The 19,023-nt window shown below is 43.0% G+C and overlaps 2 protein-coding genes across 4 annotated transcripts in view; one reads left to right on the top strand and one right to left on the bottom strand.

Moving 5' to 3' along the window:
• Window positions 1-2,595: 2,595 nt before the first annotated feature.
• LOC129825945 (phosphoinositide 3-kinase regulatory subunit 5-like) lies at window positions 2,596-15,969 on the bottom strand. Of its 2 annotated transcripts, none has more exons than XM_055886100.1 (18): window positions 15,804-15,969; window positions 13,014-13,126; window positions 12,033-12,133; window positions 11,678-11,746; window positions 11,395-11,533; window positions 10,988-11,057; window positions 10,670-10,847; window positions 10,215-10,383; window positions 9,928-9,996; window positions 8,965-9,797; window positions 8,654-8,779; window positions 8,419-8,547; window positions 6,464-6,557; window positions 6,210-6,286; window positions 6,017-6,110; window positions 5,736-5,818; window positions 3,513-3,628; window positions 2,596-3,395 (listed from the first exon to the last, which is right to left on the bottom strand). In XM_055886100.1, the coding sequence occupies exons 2-18, from the start codon at window positions 13,111-13,113 to the stop codon at window positions 3,245-3,247; spliced, it is 2,598 nt and encodes an 865-aa protein (XP_055742075.1). In that variant the 5' UTR covers window positions 13,114-13,126; window positions 15,804-15,969; the 3' UTR covers window positions 2,596-3,244. The 2 variants fall into 2 exon arrangements, with proteins under 2 accessions (XP_055742075.1, XP_055742085.1); XM_055886110.1 differs by having other exon boundaries at window positions 3,513-3,625.
• A 1,731-nt stretch (window positions 15,970-17,700) lies between these two features.
• The window catches only part of LOC129825954 (netrin-1-like), a 41,525-nt gene continuing 40,202 nt past the window's right edge, over window positions 17,701-19,023 (top strand). The window contains exons 1-2 of one of the 2 annotated variants that reach the window (XM_055886133.1): window positions 17,701-18,008; window positions 18,351-19,023. The exon at window positions 18,351-19,023 is cut by the window's right edge and continues 372 nt beyond it. In XM_055886133.1, the coding sequence (XP_055742108.1) occupies window positions 18,381-19,023 (643 nt within the window). In that variant the 5' untranslated portion in view covers window positions 17,701-18,008; window positions 18,351-18,380. Of the gene's footprint in view, window positions 18,040-18,350 lie in introns of both variants that reach the window. The other variant, XM_055886123.1, reaches the window with a different exon arrangement.

The following is a 19,023-nucleotide window of genomic DNA, read 5'->3' as shown; positions in this document are numbered from 1 at the left end:
GGGCCTTGGTCAGGGATGTGACCAAGAACCCAATGGTCACTCTGACAGAGCTCCAGAGTTCCTCTGTTGAGATAGGAGAACCTTCCAGAAAGACAATCATCCCTGCGGCACTCCACCAATCAGGCCTTAATGGTAGAGTCACCAGACGGAAGCTACTCCTCAATAAAAGGCACATGACAGCCCACTTAGAGTTTGCCAAAAGGCACCTAAAGACTATCAGACCATGGGAAACAAGATTCTCTGGTCTGGTGAAACCAAGATTGAACTCTTTGGCCTGAATGCGAAGTGTCACGTCTGGAGGATACCTAGCACCATCCCAACGGTGAAGCATGGTGGTGGCAGCATCATGCTATGGGGATGTTTTACAGTGGCAGTTACTGGGATACTAGTCAGGATCGGGGGAAAGATTAACGGAGCAAAGTACAGAGAGATCCTTGACGAAAATCTTCTCCAGAGCACTCAGGACCCCAGACTGGGGTGAAGGTTCACCTTCCAACAGGACAATGACCCTAAGCACACAGCCAAGACAATGCAGGAGTGGCTTCGGGACAAGTCTCTGAATGTCTTTGAGTGGCTCAGCCAGAGCCCGGACTTGAACTCGATTGAGCATCTCTGGAAAGACCTGAAAATAGCTGTGCAGTGACGCTCTCCATCCAACCTGACAGAGCTTGAGAGGATCTGCAGAGAAGAATGGGAGAAACTCCCCAAATACAGGTGTGCCAAGCTTGTAGCGTCACACCCAAGAAGACATGATACTGTAATCGCTGCCAAAGGTGCTTCAACAACTGACTGAGTAAAGGGTCTTATTTTTGCAAACGTTTTTAAAAACCTATTTTGCTTTGTCATTCTGGGATATTGTGTGTAGATTGATGAGGGGAAAATCTATTTAATCCATTTTAGAATAAAGCTGTAATGTACCAAAATGTGGAAAAAGTCAATAGGTCTGAATATTTTCCAAATTCACTCTAAGACAACCAAGGAACAGAAGTTGGGGGGAGTTCTCCGCAACTCATATAAACATGAAGACTTTCTGATCATTCACTTGATAAGATACACCTAACCTATCAGACACCAAAGTTGATACATACAGAGAAACTTTGTGAGAAATTATTTTGACAAAATATTGTAACGACCCTGGGTTTATAAGCGCGGAAATCGACTCTGCCGCACGAGCATTCTTTTAGCATTCTTTGGCGATAGCGTGCCGGACCTCGGGCTAGAAGGTCGAGGATTCGAGACCTCCTCCCTGCTGTTTCATTACATTGGTGTCAGAAGTGATCGGACCGGAAATCGACTCTGCCGCTCGAGCATGCTTTTGCGGCAAAGTCGATAGCACGCCGGGTTCGAGACCTGCTCTCTGCGCTTTCATTACAATATAATTTATGAATTTATGTACTTTACAAACATACATGAAAACCCTATTAAATTCATACAAACTCAAACAGTCTAATGCTGTCGTTCCGCATCAACACACAGCGTACAGTACAGTAAGCCTCCTCAGATCACACGTTGAGACCAGAATTAACCTGTTTCCTGTCTACAGAAATGTGTGGGTGTAGAGAGCATGACGACTAGTTATAAACTGAGAAGTATTCTCTGACAAACTGAAAGGCAGAAAGACCAATAATGAAAAGATGTATTAACTACACAGATCAGAATGATTTCTGGATGAATGTGACACTTCCTCTTCTGCTATGACAAATATTTTCAGAACTATTGAGTTCTCTATGCAATTGACACAATGCACATGTGAATACTGAACGCATGATAAATATCCAGATACAAGATTAGGGTCATTTACTGTCTTTGCACTAGTAATACTTCCTACTTTCAAAGTTGACTTCATGTTCCTTTCTTTCAATCAATCAAATCAATCCTAGTCTAATTGTATATAACTTTTTTGTAATTTGTCACTGAAGTGAACTTTAAAAGTGCAAGCCTAGGGTGAAAAACTCCTTAGGGAACCCAGTTGACTGGCTCAGCATAAGCCTACATGTAAACTATTGCTGACCTGGGCTATTTACAAAAAACTTGTCATAAGCAACAGTGACATTGATATCAATGTGCAATGATCTATGTCTGAGATCATTAAAAGTAACATATATGTGTTAGAGTTCTAGATGTAAAAACAGCAAACTCTACATTGCAGCAATCACTATTACAACACTGTCACAAAAGTCTGCTTTACAGGTGGTGCAAATACACTTTACTATTACAGTATAGCCTGTAATATAATGATACAGTAGTCATCCTACAGAGACTCACCTGCCTTGCATTTTACCACTGCACGCTGACACTGGATGTGGAGGAATTGACTGATGAACAGCTGCAGCTACACGGTACACCGTTGTTTTCGTAGATGGAAGTTTGGTAAAAAAGACAATTCATTACCCACATTCTATCATGTAGCCTCTCTAGGTTTGTGGGTCGTGCACCAGCCCTCCTGGCTAATCTAGTAGGCTACAGAAACTTATCAGCCTGCCTACATATTACCTTCTTTGTAATACGTAGGCAGGCTGACGCGCGACCCAATGTTCACTTCCTTTATATTATTGCTTAGCTGAAATAAATTCAACAGTGTGGAATCCTGTTAAATATGTTTTCTCTATTTCAATAAATATATGTATTTATTCATGTTATACACTTGTCAATGAGAACCGAGGAGTCTACAGGGTCATTCATAGTTGAAACATTAAATGTTGACATTATAGCATAGAGAACATTTCAATGAATGAATCTTCAAACATGATAACAATGACAGAAAATGTACAGAGCACTGCTAAATATACCCATGGAAGCCCATGTGGACTGTACAACATCCTGAGTGAAACACATTTTCTCACAGCACCACAACAGTAAAATCCCCTTTGTCTAGTCTAGATATCCTCACACCAGTACAATGCATCACAAGGCATCCACTCAAGGTTGTCAAAAAATTAAACAGGAGAAAAGATAATGCAGCCAAAATATTTTTGACTGAGTTGACTATTACAGTACACAGAACACCAGATGTGCAAAAACATTACAACTTCCTCTGTATCTCAGTTGGTAGAGCATGGCACTTGTAACCCCAGGGTTGTGGGTTTGATTCTGGGGAACATACATAAAGTGTATGTACACATGACTGTATGTTGCTTTGGATAAAAGCTAAAATGCTAAATGGAATACATTATTATTAGAACATCATGTGGGTGTTCATGTCTGAGTGGTTTAGGAGAGGGACGTTGTAGCCTAGTCCAGTGTTTTATGACGGTTGAGAGCCACAGAAGGAGGTGATGGGCAGGCAGAGCAGGGAGCAGAAGGAGGGGTGCAGTGGCTGGACCTGACCAGGCCGGCTCCTGTGAGACCTCCAGTCAGAACCGCTGCCTGGTTTACAGCACAACGACACCTCACACCTACTCAACAACAGAATAATTATTGGGTCAGCAACATGTCATGTAAAATCATTCTGTATTATACTGTATATTGGCAGCACATGATCAGGCCTGCGGTTGGTTTAATTGATACAGTACCTGATGACACTTTGGATGATCTTCTTCTCATCCTGGTCCAGACACACAGGGAAGGTGGTCCCACTGCCACCACTCACCTGGACCTTGTCCACCTTCACCTCTGACCTGGAGATCTGCTGAGGGGAGAGGTCAAGGATGCAAGGGACACGAGTTAGTCAAGGTAAGCCACTACACATGACTGTTCGTGGGTCAATGCTTTTTAAATTTCGATGAACTGTGCTGTTGGGACAATTCTCAGCAACAAACAAGTCATCAAATTAAGATCCTATATCTGTAATTTCATGCAATTCTACAAATTGTGCCATGTGGTGGAGAGGAAAATTGCCAGTTTTAGATCTAATTTCCTGTAATTCTACACATTTTCCCATAGGGTGGAGAAACATTTTTGTCATTTTCTTAAGCTAATTTCTGCATTTCTACACATCTTGCCATGAATTATGCCATGTTAATATGATATCTGAGTCAGAGTGACTAACAATATCAATCGGGCCAATGGGTAAAGGGTCGGAATTCGACAATGATTACTACAAGTTTAGATAGCTGGCTAGACAAACTTATCAATCAAATTGAGTGACTGTTAGTGACTGATAAACAGTACCAAGAGAAAACTTGCTGATGCACAACCAAATTTTTGGACACAGTTTGGAAACACCTACTCATTCACCTACTCATTCAGTTTTTCTTTATTTTTAGTATTTTCTACATTGTAGAATAATAGTGAAGACCTCAAAACTACCCTTTGCCTTGATGACAACTTTAAACACTTTTGGCAATCTCTCAACCAGCTTCACCTAGAATACTTTTCCAACAGTCTTGAAGGAGTTCCCACATATGCTGAGCACTTGTTGGCTGCTTTTCCTTCACTCTGCAGTCCAACTCATCCCAAACCATTTCAATTGAGTCGAGATCCGGTGATTGCGGAGGCCAGGTCATCTGATGCAGCACTCCATCACTCTCCTTCTTGGTCAAATAGCCCTTAAACAGCCAGAAGGTGTTGTGGGGTCATTGTGGGACTAAGCGCAAACCAGATCGGATGGCGTATCGCTGCAGAATGCTGTGGTAGCCAAGCTGGTTAAGTGTGTCTTGAATTTTAAATAAATCATTGAAGGTGTCACCAGCAAAGCACCCCCTCCTCCTCCATGCTTCACGGTGGGAACCACACATGCAGAAACTATCCGTTCACCCACTCTGCGTCTCACAAAGACATGGCGGTTGGAACCAAAAATCTCAAATTTGGATTCATCAGACCAAAGGACATATTTCCACCAGTCTAATGTCCTTTGCTCGTGTTTCTTGGCCCAAAGCAAGTCTCTTCTTATTATTGGTGTCCTTTAGTAGTGGTTTCTTTGCAGTAATTTGACCACAAAGGCCTGATTCACACAGTCTCCTCTGAACAGTTTCAGAGAGATGTTTCTGTTACTTGAACTCTTTGAAGCATTTATCTGGGCTGCATTTTCTGAGGCTGGTAACTAATGAACTTAGCCTCTGCAGCAGAGGTAACTCTGGGTCTTCCTTTCCTGTAGCGGTCCGCATGAGAGCCAGTTTCATCATAGCGCTTGATGGTTTTTGCGACTGCACTTTAAGAAACGTTTAACATTCTTGAAATGTTCCGCATTGACTGTCCTTCATGTCTTAAAGTAATGATTGACTGTAGTTTCTTTTCACTTATTTGAGATGTTCTTGCCATAATATGGACCAGGTATTTTACCAAATAGGGCTATCTTCTGTATACCACCCCTACCTTGTTACAACACAACTGATTGGCTCAAACGCATTAAGAAGGAAAGAAATTAGACAAATCAACTTTAACAAGGCATACCTGTTAATTGAAAGGCATTCCAGGTGACTACCTCATGAAGCTGTTTGAGAGAATGCCAAGAGTGTGCAAAGCTGTCAACAAGGCAAAGGGTGGCTACTTTGAAGAATCTCAAATATAAAATATATTTTGATTTCTTTAACACTTTTTTGGTTACTACATGATTCCATGTGTTATTTCATAGTTTTGATGTCTTCTCTATTATTCTACAATGTAGAAAATAGTAAAAACAAAGAAAAACCCTTGAATGAGTAGGTGTGTCCAAACTTTTGACTGGTAATGTATACTGTATATATATGTATAATATAATATATATATGGGTTGGGGGCACCCAGATGGCCGCGGGGCCCTAAGTGGTCGCTTATGTCTCTTCTGCCCAGGTGTCAAGCAATGTGTCTCTATTTCACCTGATTGTAGTTTTTCTTGGATTTGGAGCTCTGTATCTTCAACACCTCTGTCATTGTCAAGTGAAGACTCTCCATTTTAGAATCTAGATACAAACACATTATCTTGAGTAGTTCATGTCATATTTTAGAACAACTGCACAGGAACTACCAAGATTAAAATAACATTTAATGGGAGTTATGTCAAGAGAAAGATATGACTAAATATGTGTAAAATATTACATCTATTTTTGTATTCATCTTTCTCAATTCATCTTCTTCAAAGCTTGCGGTAAGCCACATACCTAGCTGCTGAGGTCCCTTGCAGGCTTTCCTCAAGTTTATTGAGGTGCAAACCATATCTGTTTCTGTCCTTTGACTCCTCCCACTTACACAAACCTAAAGGAGAATGATGGAAGGGTTGGAAAATAATGTCTCTCAAGTAATTTTGTAATTGTGTTGATTACTTAATATTTTTGAAAAAGTGCTATATAATACCTTGTTATAAACAATATATAGTGCTAATGGCAGGGCCTCACGATCTCCATCAATCCCAAACCTTTTGCTAGCTACACCTGTAACACAGAGGCAGTCATGACTAGATATTACAGTAGAAGGACATACACAAATATAGATTCTAGAATAAAACACAGGCATGTTTTGCTAAATAACCTTTGCGAGTGGTGTGTGTTTTTGTGCAAGTGCATGCATATGTGTGCCTATGCGTGCGTGTTCGAGGTGGGCAAACTCACCCATGGCCTTGACGGCTCGTGTCCCTGCTGTGTGTCCAAGCTCCAAGGAATGGATAAACACCTCTCTTCTCTTCTCTCCCCCAGCCAGGGTCAGCTATGTCACACATAATTGAAAGTATTTTAAATGGCATGCACGTGTTTGTGTGAAAATGTTTGTGTGAAAAACATCAGTCCTGTGGACTCAATCATCCATTTACTGGTGTAGACAGATATGCCTGTGTAGAATGTCCTTGTATCCTACAATGTTTCACAGTGTATCTGAATACAGTGTTGAAATACAGTACCAGTCAAAAGTTTGGACACACCTACTCATTCAAGGGTTTTTCTTTATTTTTGCTATTTCATACATTGTAGAATAATAGTGAAGACATCAAAACTATGAAATAACACATATGGAATCATGTAGTAACCAAAATGTAATGGTCTGGGCGTAGCTGGTGCAGGAGTCAGGCGCAGGACAGCAGAGATGAGTAACACAAGTAACTTTACTCAAATATTCCAATAACATGTCGTAATACCGAGCCCACAATAACGGACCGAACATACATAAAACAAGCACTCACAAAAACCATGGGGAAAACAGAGGGTTAAATAATGAACATGTAATTGGGGAATTGAAACCAGGTGTGTAAAACAAAGACAAAACAAATAGAAAATGAAAAGTGGATCGGCGATGTCTAGAAGGCCGGTGACGTCGACCGCCGAACGCCGCCCGAACAAGGAGAGGGACCGACTTCGGTGGAAGTCGTGACACAAAAAGTATTAAACAAATAAAAATATATATTCTGTTTTAGATTCCCACCCTTTACCTTGATGAGAGCTTTGCACACTCTTGGCATTCTCTCAACCAGCTTCACCTGTAATGCTTTTCCAACAGTCTTGAAGGAGTTCCCACATACGCTGAGCACTTGTTGGCTGCTTTCCTTCATTCTGCAGTCCAACTCACCCCAAACCATCTCAACTGGGTTGAGGTCGGGTGATTGTGGAGGCCATGTCATCTGATGCAGCAATCCATCACTCTCCTTCTTGGTCAAATAGCCCTTACACAGCCTGGAGGTGTGTTGAGTCATTGTCCTGTTGAAAAACTAATTATATTCCCACTAAGTGCAAACCATATGGAATGGCGTATCGCTGCAGAATGCTGTGGTAGCCATGCTGGTTAAGTGTGTTTAGAATTCTAAATAAATCACTGACAGTGTCACCAGCAAAGCACCCCACACCATCACACCTCCTCCTCCATGCATGCTTCACGGTCGGAAGGCCTGATCCACGTAGTCTCCTCTGAACAGTTGATGTTGAGGTGTGTCTGTTACTTGAACTCTGTGAAGCAATTATTTGGGCTGCAATTTCTATCCTCTGCAGCAGATGTAACTCTGGGTCTTCCTTTCCTGTGGCGGTCCTCATGAGAGCCAGTTTCATCATAACGCTTGATGATTTTTGCGACTGCTCTTGAAGAAACGTTCAAAGTTCTTGAAATTTTCTGCAATGACTGACCTTCAGTTCTTGCCATAATATGGACTTGGTATTTTAATAAATAGGGCTATCTTCTGTATACCACCCCTACCTTGTCACGACACAACTGATTGGCTCAAACACATTAAGAAGGAAAGTAATTCCACAAATTAACTTTTAAAAAGGCACACCTGTTAATTGAAAAGTATTCCAAGTGACTACCTCATGAAGCTGGTTGAGAGAATGCCAAGAGTGTGCAAGGCTGTCATCAAGGCAAAGGGTGGATACTTTGAAGAATCTCAAATATAAAACATTTGTAGATTTGTTTAACACTTTTTTGGTTACTACATGATTCCATATGTGTTATTTCATAGTTTTGATGTCTTCACTATTATTCTACAATGTAGAAAATAGTAAAAATAAAGATAAACCGTTGAATGAGTAGGTGTGTCCAAACTTTTGACTGGTACTGTATGTATTAGTTAAAGTAGGACCGGGCTCACCTCAGCCTGGTAGAGTTGTAGCAGAACAGGCTGTGCTGCATTTCGACAGTAATACAGCACCAGGTCTGCCAGGAGGAGAAGGCGCTCAGAGGAGCTGTTATCTGAGTCACAATCCACTTTAGAAGTTGTCTGTGAAATTACATTCATATAGAAATACAATCCCCAGTTAGGATAATTAAAGGGCACATGATGGTCTGTTTGAAAAGGAACCCAGGTGAAGTTGTAATTGTGGTACCTGGCACAGGACGTCAGAGGACAGGCTGAGGAGACTGAGCACGCTCTGTTTGTACCAGGGGTCAGTCATGCCTATCAATTGGGCGATGTCAGTGGTGCTGTCCTCAAGTATAACTGCATTTGACTTCTGGATGTGACAGCAAAGATAAGATAAGTTGTACAAAGTTAGGGTTAGGGAGAGATTATAAACTCTCATTGTCATATCTAATTGGCACGTCATAATGTTTTAGTCTTCTGTACACAACTATGAAGTCAGCTGTAAATAATGCTCTTGTCCTCTTCTGGAAGAACCAAGAAGCTGGGTATTCTCACCGTAGATGTTGGGCATTTCAGTAGACTCCCTAGGTGCCCCTCAGGCACTATGGACACTCCTCCTGGGCCTCCCAGGTTCCCCCTCTTCACAGGGACAAAGTAGAACTGCAGCCTGTAGGCCGTGGTGAGGCGAGGACATCTGCTCTCCCTCTGCTGTAGGTCAGTGTAGGCCCTGGCCAGCCTCCCTGCCTCCCGGTCCCCCCCAAACACTACCACCCTGACCAGGGTGGACATCTCCACCCCCTCCCCCTCCTCACAACTCAAAATGGGCCTCTTCCGGACACACACGTGGTGACTCTGGGGAAACGGTCCATCTGAGGTGGGGGCAGGCACCCCTGAACTGCGGGGCAGGCGGGGCAGGCGGACCTGTCTAGGCAAGGACTTGGAGCGCTTGAACAGCGCCCCAGATGGGCCGTCTCTAATGACATCACCACGGGAGCCCATGCTCTGTGCTCGTCGGCAGAGGGAGGAGCTGCGTTGGTGGGACTTGAAGAGCATGGAGAAACGCTGGCTGAGGTGGACTTTTGACTTAGGTCTCCTCCTGGTCTCTGGTTGGCCGTCATCTGTCTCCAAGTCCTCGCTGAAGTCACTGTCCACCCCGGAAGACTCAGACAGGGTGGAGGGCACAGACAAGCTGGAGGACAGGGAGTAGCTGGAGAACATAGAGTCTTTGGAGCAGGTGGACACAGTGGAGATCCGGTGGTCTGTGTATCGGTTCTTTATTGTGTCCTCCTCTGTTTCCTCATCTTCATCATCCTCCTCTCCCTTGTCTATGGGAAGGTTAAAGACTGGGAGCTGGTCCAGCTCACTCTGAAGAAGGTCATTTAAAATGTCTGAACGAATACACAGAATTACATCATTGACAATCCACAGACACAAAGGCTATACAGATTTTACAGTATGGTGTTGAAATATACTGTCTTGAATGTGGAGAAAAGAAGCAATGGGAAAAAAGCTCATTACCGAAGTTGTCCTTATCCCAGGAGTACATGTGACATTTAGCTAAGGGCAGCGTCAGTGTATGGACATTTCCTAATAATAAGACAAAGAACCAAGACTAATCAGATCAAGTAGGATCAAGCATTGTATGTGACACTGTGAGTTTCTCAGAGTCATTACTCATTTGACTTCCTCATCTGTCTATCTCTAATCATCTCCAGTCCGTCCTGTTTGCCCAAAGTAGACCAGTTTATCTGTTCCAGGAACACCAGATGGGGAGATTATGATGAAGCATGTCGTAAAGTTCTCACCAGGGCCTGTATGGCAGTCTGGAGGGGGTATGCCAATGCTCTCCACCAGCCCCTTCAGGCTCTGCAATAGACTCTCTCTGGCTGTGTCTGGGTCCCGTGTAAAGGCTGCTGTCTCCAGGGCCTCTGTTACTGCAGTCACAAGCTGCTCCAGATCCTCTGCCCCTTTTGACTGTTTGACAAATACAGATATTGTATAACCTGTTTGCTAGCAGTATATGTATGATACAGATTATCTGCAGTAGTGTTGGTGCACCATGCATAATGCATATATGGATAAATCCAAAACGAACAACCAAAAATACATTAACAAACCATGGAGCTAGAAAATGGTGAATGTAAAAATGTAATTTATGACCCCGGAGTACAGATAATCATATAGAAATACCTACGTGACAGTAGGTGAAGTAACTGAACTGTGAACACATCATTTAGGAATAACATATAATAGGACATACCTGCAGTGCATGATGCAGTATCTGGAGTGGGTACTTGGTCCCCAGGGCAGCCTGGAAGGCATGTTTGATCAGGGTGATGGAGGTGTCCCTCTGGGAGTGACAGACACCACTCAGCTGCTCAGAGACAGACAGGAGCTCGGGAGGGACATCCTCGCCTGGGCTCATTAACAATACCGTCCTAATACAGTCACACACACGTTATGAACACACACACACACAACAAAGAGGAGAACAGTGGTTTGTGTTTAAATGTTTCAAGTTGGAGCGATGTTGAATGATTTAATCACGGATGGTCTTTGTTGGCCTGTGTTGACTTACATAGTTTTGGAGTGATTGGTGGTGGTGGTCAAGCCCTGTTCTTCTCTCACTAGTCTTTGAAATGAGATACCTGGTGGAAATACAGTATAAGTGATGGTGTTACCTCCTGTATTGTTTAAACCAGGGCTCTCCAACCCTGTTCCTGGAGAACTAACCTGTAGGTTTTCGATCCAACCCCAGTTTTAACTAGTCTGATTCAGTTTATCAACCAGCTAATTGTTAGAATCTGGTGTGCTAGATTAGGGTTGGAGCGAAAACCTACAGGATGGTAGGGTTGGAGAGCCCTGATTTAAACAATAGTGCCACCATGTGGAAGAAAATGGAACTTGAATCAGAACAGTGACAAGTGACAGATGAGATGAGACCCAGACCAACAGGAAGGCTGTATAGAGTCAAGGGTTCAATACCTGGTGCCCTGAGCTCCTGCTTGATGAGGGAGAGCAGGTGTCGGCTGGCGCTGCAGCAGGGCTCCGGCCAGGACAGGAAACAGTGGAACACCTCACAGGCCTCCTGCAGCACCCCAGAGTCAGGGGAGAAGTGAGGGGTCTGAAACAGAGGAGAGATACATACTGGATCATCTGAGAACTACGCTACATTGGACTGGTCTGAGACTGTCCACACGTGGGTTTCTGGTCATGGTTGGTGATGATGAGTTTCTGTGGTGTGGCGGTCTACTGTATCTGGGCTCACCTGCAGAAGAGTAGAAGAGAACAGGAGAGCCAGTGGGACCACCAGCTCATCCTGGGACTGCTCTAGAACCTACAGAATATACAATTACATTACAGCTCCATTACAGCTCCATTACAGCTGCATTACAGTTACAATACAGCTCCATTACAGCTACATTACAGTTACATTACAGCTACATTACAGCTCCATTACAGCTACATTACAGCTACATTACAGCTCCATTACAGCTCCATTACAGCTCCATTACAGCTCCATTACAGCTACATTACAGCTCCATTACAGCTCCATTACAGTTACATTACAGCTACAGTAAATTAAACAGATGTAGAACAATTCATTACATGGAGAGCCATACCTCCCTAGTTTTCCTCAGAATCTGCTGCAGCAGGATGATGAAGTTTTGTGGATCTCGCTTCACTAGTTCCTCTAAACTCCAGCGGTTTATGCACAGGCCAGCTAAACACACAGACAAACACACGATGTAGGACAAATATACTTTCTTACTTCCCCTTTCAGTAGGAATGGTGGTCAAATCCATAAAATCATACTGTGTACATAAAATTGACACTGTGCTGTCCATATTTAATACCAGTTTATTTAAGCGGGTGTGTACAAATGTAAAGTACTTATATCGCATTACAAACTGGGTGGTTCCAGCCCTGAATGTTGATTGGCTGACAGCCGTGGTATATGAGATTGTATACCATGGGTGTGACAAAACACTTATTTTTACTGTTCTAATTACGTTGGTAACCAGTTTATAATAGCAATAAGGCACCTCGGGGGTTTGTGGTATATGGCCAATATACCACGGCTAATGGCTGTATCCAGGCACTCCGCGATGCGTCGTACGTAAGAACAGCCCTTGGCCACATACCACACCCCCTCGTGCCTTATTGCTTGATTGTCACTCAGGAGTGCTGTGTTACAGCCTGATGCTTCATATACGATTTGTTCTTTTGAGTGACTTAGGCCCTAGAAATTCCCTGGAAATGATCTCAATTTCCTATTTGACGTGTGAGCTATATCCTCACCCCCTCCTCCCCATGTGTCACCTCTTTCATTTCCCCTTTGACTCATGGCGAAACTAGATGACCCAACATTTTAACACTGTTTCACAACAATGGGATAATTTTTTATGAATGAAAACACACATGATTGACTGCATAACCGATGTACCACATCCATTAACATTCAGATGTGAAAGTGGTGAAATTTCACACTGATTAATCATATCCGGAGATTACATTTGGATTTTGAGATGATAGAACTTCCTTCTTAAGAGATGTGCTTTTCAAAGAACATTAGATCAGTAAATCTAAGTGATGAGGCTTACCGTTCCAGGGCTGTGTGTTGGGAGAGCTGTGGCCCAGGCCATAAAGGCACCTGTCCAGGGCGTGGTGGATACGGTCCTCTGTGCACGAGGTGTGCTCCATCTTAGATCATCTCCTGCAGAAGCATCACAGGATTTTCAGTAGTTGAACAACATTGCCGTTTTTTTCTTAATTACTTAATTATTTGCAACCACAAGTGTTTGATCTGTGGATGACTAAAAGTTGTAATAAATAAATGGTGATGAAGAACTCTATCAGAAAAGAACACTTCCATGTTTCAGCAGTGTGAACTCCCCTGGCTCTTGTTAATCCACAGACTGATGATCAGATTGGGCATGTATTAAATAAGAGCCTTAGGCCCAGAGTAAAGCTGCTGTGGCCTCTCACACAGACTTGAGTCCCTATTGGGCCCTATATTTAGCCTGGAGGGTCTCTTTCTTCATGTGTGCAGACAGGAAGATGTCATTGTGAAGTACAGCTGGGGTCCAAAGGCAGCCCTGCCACTGTTGCCATGCAACAGGGACTGAGATGTCAATAGGAAACTGAGGGTCACCTGTGGCAGAACAAACAGGAAAAGAGCCTCCCTATTATGATTACTTGGAACGTGACTAAGGAAGAACTCAGAGGGTAAAGTTCATACCCTACATGAGATAAGGAGATATTTTGATGTAATGGCAGTTAAAGATCACTCTGAAACTTTGTATCATTTCAGCCAGTAGTTTTGAAAGTGATGCTCACGATCCAAAACGGGTCCCTGTTTTTGTGTACTATGTCATCCAATTGTGTACGGCATCATCTATTTCGTGTGATGTTAGGAATTGTGCAATTTGTATGATGCAGTATTATACAAATTTAGCAATTTGTGTGATATGTTACAAATCCAAGTTGTGCAATATGTTACATATTTGTTGTGCTTAAGATCCCGGAAGTGTATCTTTAAGACAGGAATGTGATGACATGGAATAATAAAATTACATTGCCCTACTCACCGAAACCTTTCCTGTGCACATGTACCATATTTACAGTTCTGTTGTGTGAACTTGATGGTAGCTTTTCACGTATGCTACATGACCAAAAGTATGTGGCCACCTGCTCATCGAACATCTCATTCCAAAATCATGGGCATTAATATAGAATTGGAGCCCCTTTGCTGCTATAACAGCCTCCACTCTTCTGCGAAGGCTTTCCACTAGATGTTGGAACATTGCTGCGGGGACTTTCTTCCATTCAGCCACAAGAGCATTAGTGAGGTCAGGCACTGATGTTGGGCGATTAGGCCTGGCTCGCAGCCAGCGTTTCAATTCATCCCAAAGGTGTTTGATGGGGTTGAGGTCAGGGCTCTGTGCAGGCAAGTCAAGTTCTTCCACACCGATCTCGACAAACCATTTCTGTATGGACCTCACTTTGTGCATGGGGGAAATGTCATGCTGAAACAGGAAAGGGCCTTCCCCAAACTGTTGCCACAAAGTTGGAAGCAAAGAATCGTCTAGAATGTCATTGTATGCTGTATTATTAAGATTTCCCTTCACTGTAACTAAGGTGCCTAGCCTGAACCAAGAAAAACAGCCCCAGACCATTATTCCTCCTCCACCAAACTTTACAGTTTGCACTGTGCATTGGGGCAGGTAGCGTTCTCCTACCATCCGCCAAGCCAGATTAGTCCTTCGGACGACCAGATCGTGAAGCGTGATTCATAACGCCAGAGAACGCGTTTCCACTGCTCCAGAGTCCAATGGCGGCGAGCTTTACACCACTCCAGCCGACGCTTGGCATTACGCATGGTGATCTTAGGCTTGTGTGCTGCTCGGCCATGGAAACCCATTTTATGAAGCTCCCGACGAACAGTTATTGTGATGACGTTGCTTCTAGAGGCAGTTTGGAACTCAGTAGTGAGTGTTGCAACCGAGGACAGACAATTTTTACATGCTACGTGCTTCGGCACTCAACGGTCCCATTCTATGAGCTTGTGTAGCTTACCACTTAGCGGCTGAGCCGTTGTTGCTCCTAGATGTTTCCACTTCCCAATAACAGCACTTACAGTTGACCGGGGCAGCTCTAGCTGGGCAGAAATTTGACGAACCTACTTGTTAGAAAGGTGGCATCTTCTGACGGTGCCACATTGAAAGTCTCTGAGCTCTTCCGTAAGGTCCTTCTACTGACAATTTTCTACTTGACTTTACTGTACTGGCTCTGGCCAGACTTTCAACCTCAGCAGAGGAAGCAGGTGTCACCCTATTGTCACCCTGTGACACTGTTCCTGTGATCCATGGTGCCGGCCGGAGGACTCCCACATAACACAGGGACAACACTGTACTGGGAGCAACAATAACTGAGTGTGTTGGAGTACATGAAGCAACACCACAACGATCATTTTGTGACTTGGTTAAGACTGTTGTTGACAGATTGTGTGGATGATATGTTGAAAGAGGAACAGGAAACGAAGGCTTTAGCAACACTTTGCCTTTGCAGCAACATTTTTTGGAAGTTTTAGAAATTTCACACCTCTGCAAAATTGGCCCATTTTCTAAGAAATCTAAGCGACTGATCTGGGTTTGCACCAGAAGTGAGATCAGTGTTGTTGTTGGGTACAGAGGGTGTCAACACTGCACACACACTCAACTGCAGCTTAAACTCAAAACTTGAGTCTCAATTATTTTCCTTTCCCAAGTCTTGAGTCAAGACATACACCATCAAGTTCTTACACAATGTCTAAATTATTCTAGGAGAAAGGACCTGTTGACATTTCATCAAAGCAGTAGACCAGACACTGAGTGAAGATTGTTAAATCTTACCTGCAGCTGTCCTGAAGCGTATGTGTCATTCAGTAGTGCTTTATATCCCAGAGTTTTTTCCCCATCCAGCTGTGGCTCACCAGTGGAAGGGACACAAATACAGTGACCACATCCTTCACTGTGTGTGCTGCCACAGCCCAACGAAAATAGATGATCCAAATTCAAAGTCAAGTGAGCATGTGTAGCTAAACAGGAACTGAATGAAAGTCATGTTGAGGAGGTAGTTGGCATTGTGGTGGTATGAGGGCAGGGCATTTCAAATACATTTACCTCATTTGACATCTTGTCAAGAGATTGACAGCTTGTCAAAATAATTAAGTAGGCCTACTTCTATCTAAGTATCGGACAGATTATAATGTCTCAAAAATTGCATAACATTGACAACTTCTGGTCAACTGAAACTGTAAAACATCTTTGAAGCCTTAAAGTTAGACCCAGCGACATGACATATGAAGTAGATGCAGAAAATTAACAGCATAGTGGGTGTCCACAAGATAGCACAGCCACAAAGTCAAAATTGTCTATGTCATAAAAATTCATGAAAACAAACGTTTTATTTTTGGTCTTAATTTAAGGTTAGGGTATAACATCAGCAGTGTGGTTAAGGTTAGGGTTAACGCAATGGTAAGGTTTAAAATACGATTTTAAGAAGCTAAATTGCAGATATAGGACATGTTTTAGCCATAATTCCTACTTTGTGGCTGTGGTAACTAGTGATGACCAGCAGTGTGCCAATTTCCGCAACAACTAAGAGCGTTAAAGTGCGAGGCTCAATTGCTCTGCTGTTTTGGTGCCCTGGCTAATACGCCGTGAGCAACGTGAAGCGAACCCTTGCACATGCGCTGTGTGTGACTGTGAAGTCTTGTATCTCGCTCCTCTCAATATCTGGGTTTTAACTAGATGGGATACCGCTTTTGTCAGATTTGACTTCTCATGGCAGGCTAGGAGAATTTACGCAGAAGGTTAGGATAATTCACGTATCAGGTTAGGATAATTATATTAAGGTTAGGAAAAGGGTAAGGTTAGCTAAAAAAAAATGTATTTGATAAAAGTTGTATTCCTTCTAGCCATGACCACGTATCTGTAAAAAAAGCAACATTTTTTTAAAATGTGGAACATTTAAAGGGATGTGACATTGGTTTGCTTTTGGCCCATTCTTTTCCATTTTCCCAATCAAGCGTTTACTGAGCTTCAGAGTAGCCAACTAACGCGGACACAGTCAGCATTAATGTCTCAAGGATAGATTACTATGAATTCCTTTATCGTAACAGTACTTCCCGCCACCGCACGATGTCGCTGCTTGCGTGTAATTTACTGAAGTTTGGCGGGTCATCTATCGTTAAATTTCACAACGTATGCTACAGAAGTACTTCAGTAATACGGTTAAGGCTGAGATGAAACCTGTTGTATTGGCACTTTTGTGAGATTCAATGTAAACGTTTTTGTGTATTATTATTTATCAGTTATATCTGCATCTGCTATCCTGTTGTGTCACAGGTGGTAACTTGAGAAGAACACTGAAGTTATCTAAAACTTGTCATTTTACCTTTATTTAATTAGGCAAGTCAGTAAAGAACAAATTCGTATTTCCAGTGACGGACTAGGAACAGTGGGTTAACTGGCTTGTTCAAGGGGCAGAATAACAGATTTTTACCTTTACTAGTCCAACGATTTTTACCAGGCGACCATTACTAGGCTACCTGCCGCCGCTGCAATTGGACCTGCCAGCGGTGTGATCTTTGAATAATTGAAATAATAAGAAAACAAATCCTAATATCATTGTTGTTTTAATAATATGATGTAATAAGCTGAATACAAACACATTTCAAATAAATTTGAGTTGAGGTATATTTGATAATTTATTGTTACACACCAGTGGATGTCGTTGTTCTTTCTTATAGCTCTGCGAGCATCTCCGTATGACCTCAAGCTCTGCTGGATAACAGGGTCTCACTTTTCTGTTCAAACAGTGAGAGCGTCAGAAAGGGAATGGGACAGACAAGAGACAGAGGTAGACAGAGGTGTGACTGAGTGGAAGACAGAGCCAGGGAAGCTAACAGCGAGCTGGTCCTTCCAATTTATGTCTAGAAACCCAGAAAAGGGCAAACTAGCGGTAGATTTTCGTGCGTAAAAAAGAGAGTAGGCTGCCCTCTAAATTCTTAAGTTTTACAACACTTCTCCTCCAGGCTGAACAGTTATTCCGAGGTAGTGTCCTCTGTGGAGTTTTCTTTGTCTCGTAAGATGATTTCATTCACATACATGTGCATGACTGTTTGTGTTTCGTCTGTTTATGTGTGGAGAACAAAACACAGAAATGTATATAGGTTATTGATTTAATATTAACATGTGTGAATAGTATTCTGCTTGTTTGTCTTCACCATGGATCATTTCAGATGTAGGCTAAATAACATTTATATATAGATGGTCACATATATATAGATATATTATAGGCTATTCATTTTGCAATGCATAATATGATAATGTTCCTCTAAATCTATGTAACAAACATCTTAAATATGTCTCTCTTTTTCCACGACTACATTTCAGCGCAAGTGACACTAAAGAGCACGGATTACAATGATAAGGATTTTAGAGGTTTGGATCACCTCGGTGGCCATTTCTCTGCTGGTTAAGGGGGCTCTTGGAGGTTATGGGATGAGTATGTTTGCTGCCCAGTCGTCCCCTCCAGACCCATGCTATGATGAGAACGGCAACCCCCGGAGGTGCATCCCCGATTTCGTGAACTCTGCTTTCGGGAAGGACGTGCGCGTCTCCAGCACCTGTGGAACCCCGGCCTCAAGGTACTGCGTCGTGACCGAGAAGGGTGAGGAGAGGACTAGGGATTGCCACACCTGCGATGCAGGGGACCCAAAGAAGACTCATCCACCCGCGTATTTAACTGATCTCAACAACCCTCATAACCTCACCTGCTGGCAGTCAGAAAACTATGTCCAGTATCCTCAGAACGTCACGCTCACTTTGTCTTTGGGTAAAAAATTTGAGGTAACCTATGTGAGCTTGCAGTTCTGTTCACCCCGACCCGAATCTATGGCTATCTTTAAGTCCATGGACTATGGCAAATCATGGGTTCCTTTCCAATTCTACTCTACCCAGTGTAAGAAGATGTATAACAAGCAGAATAAGGCGGCAATTACCAAGCAGAACGAACAAGAGGCGATTTGCACAGACTCTCACACGGACATGCACCCGCTGACAGGTG

The sequence above is a fragment of the Salvelinus fontinalis genome, chromosome 2 (genome assembly GCF_029448725.1).
Source record: "Salvelinus fontinalis isolate EN_2023a chromosome 2, ASM2944872v1, whole genome shotgun sequence".
In the NCBI taxonomy this organism is placed as follows: domain Eukaryota; kingdom Metazoa; phylum Chordata; class Actinopteri; order Salmoniformes; family Salmonidae; genus Salvelinus; species Salvelinus fontinalis.
Note: the sequence above shows the minus strand (reverse complement) of the source record. Positions and strands in the feature narration are given on the sequence as shown.

Excerpts from the sequence above, each read along its gene's own strand:
- LOC129825945 (XM_055886100.1), bottom strand. The coding sequence starts at position 13,113 with ATGGAGCACACCTCGTGCACAGAGGACCGTATCCACCACGCCCTGGAC. Across the intron at positions 9,798-9,927 it reads CTGGGATAAGGACAACTTCG|ACATTTTAAATGACCTTCTT; the intron begins GTAATGAGCTTT and ends GTATTCGTTCAG. Across the intron at positions 8,780-8,964 it reads TGAAATGCCCAACATCTACG|AAGTCAAATGCAGTTATACT; the intron begins GTGAGAATACCC and ends TGTCACATCCAG.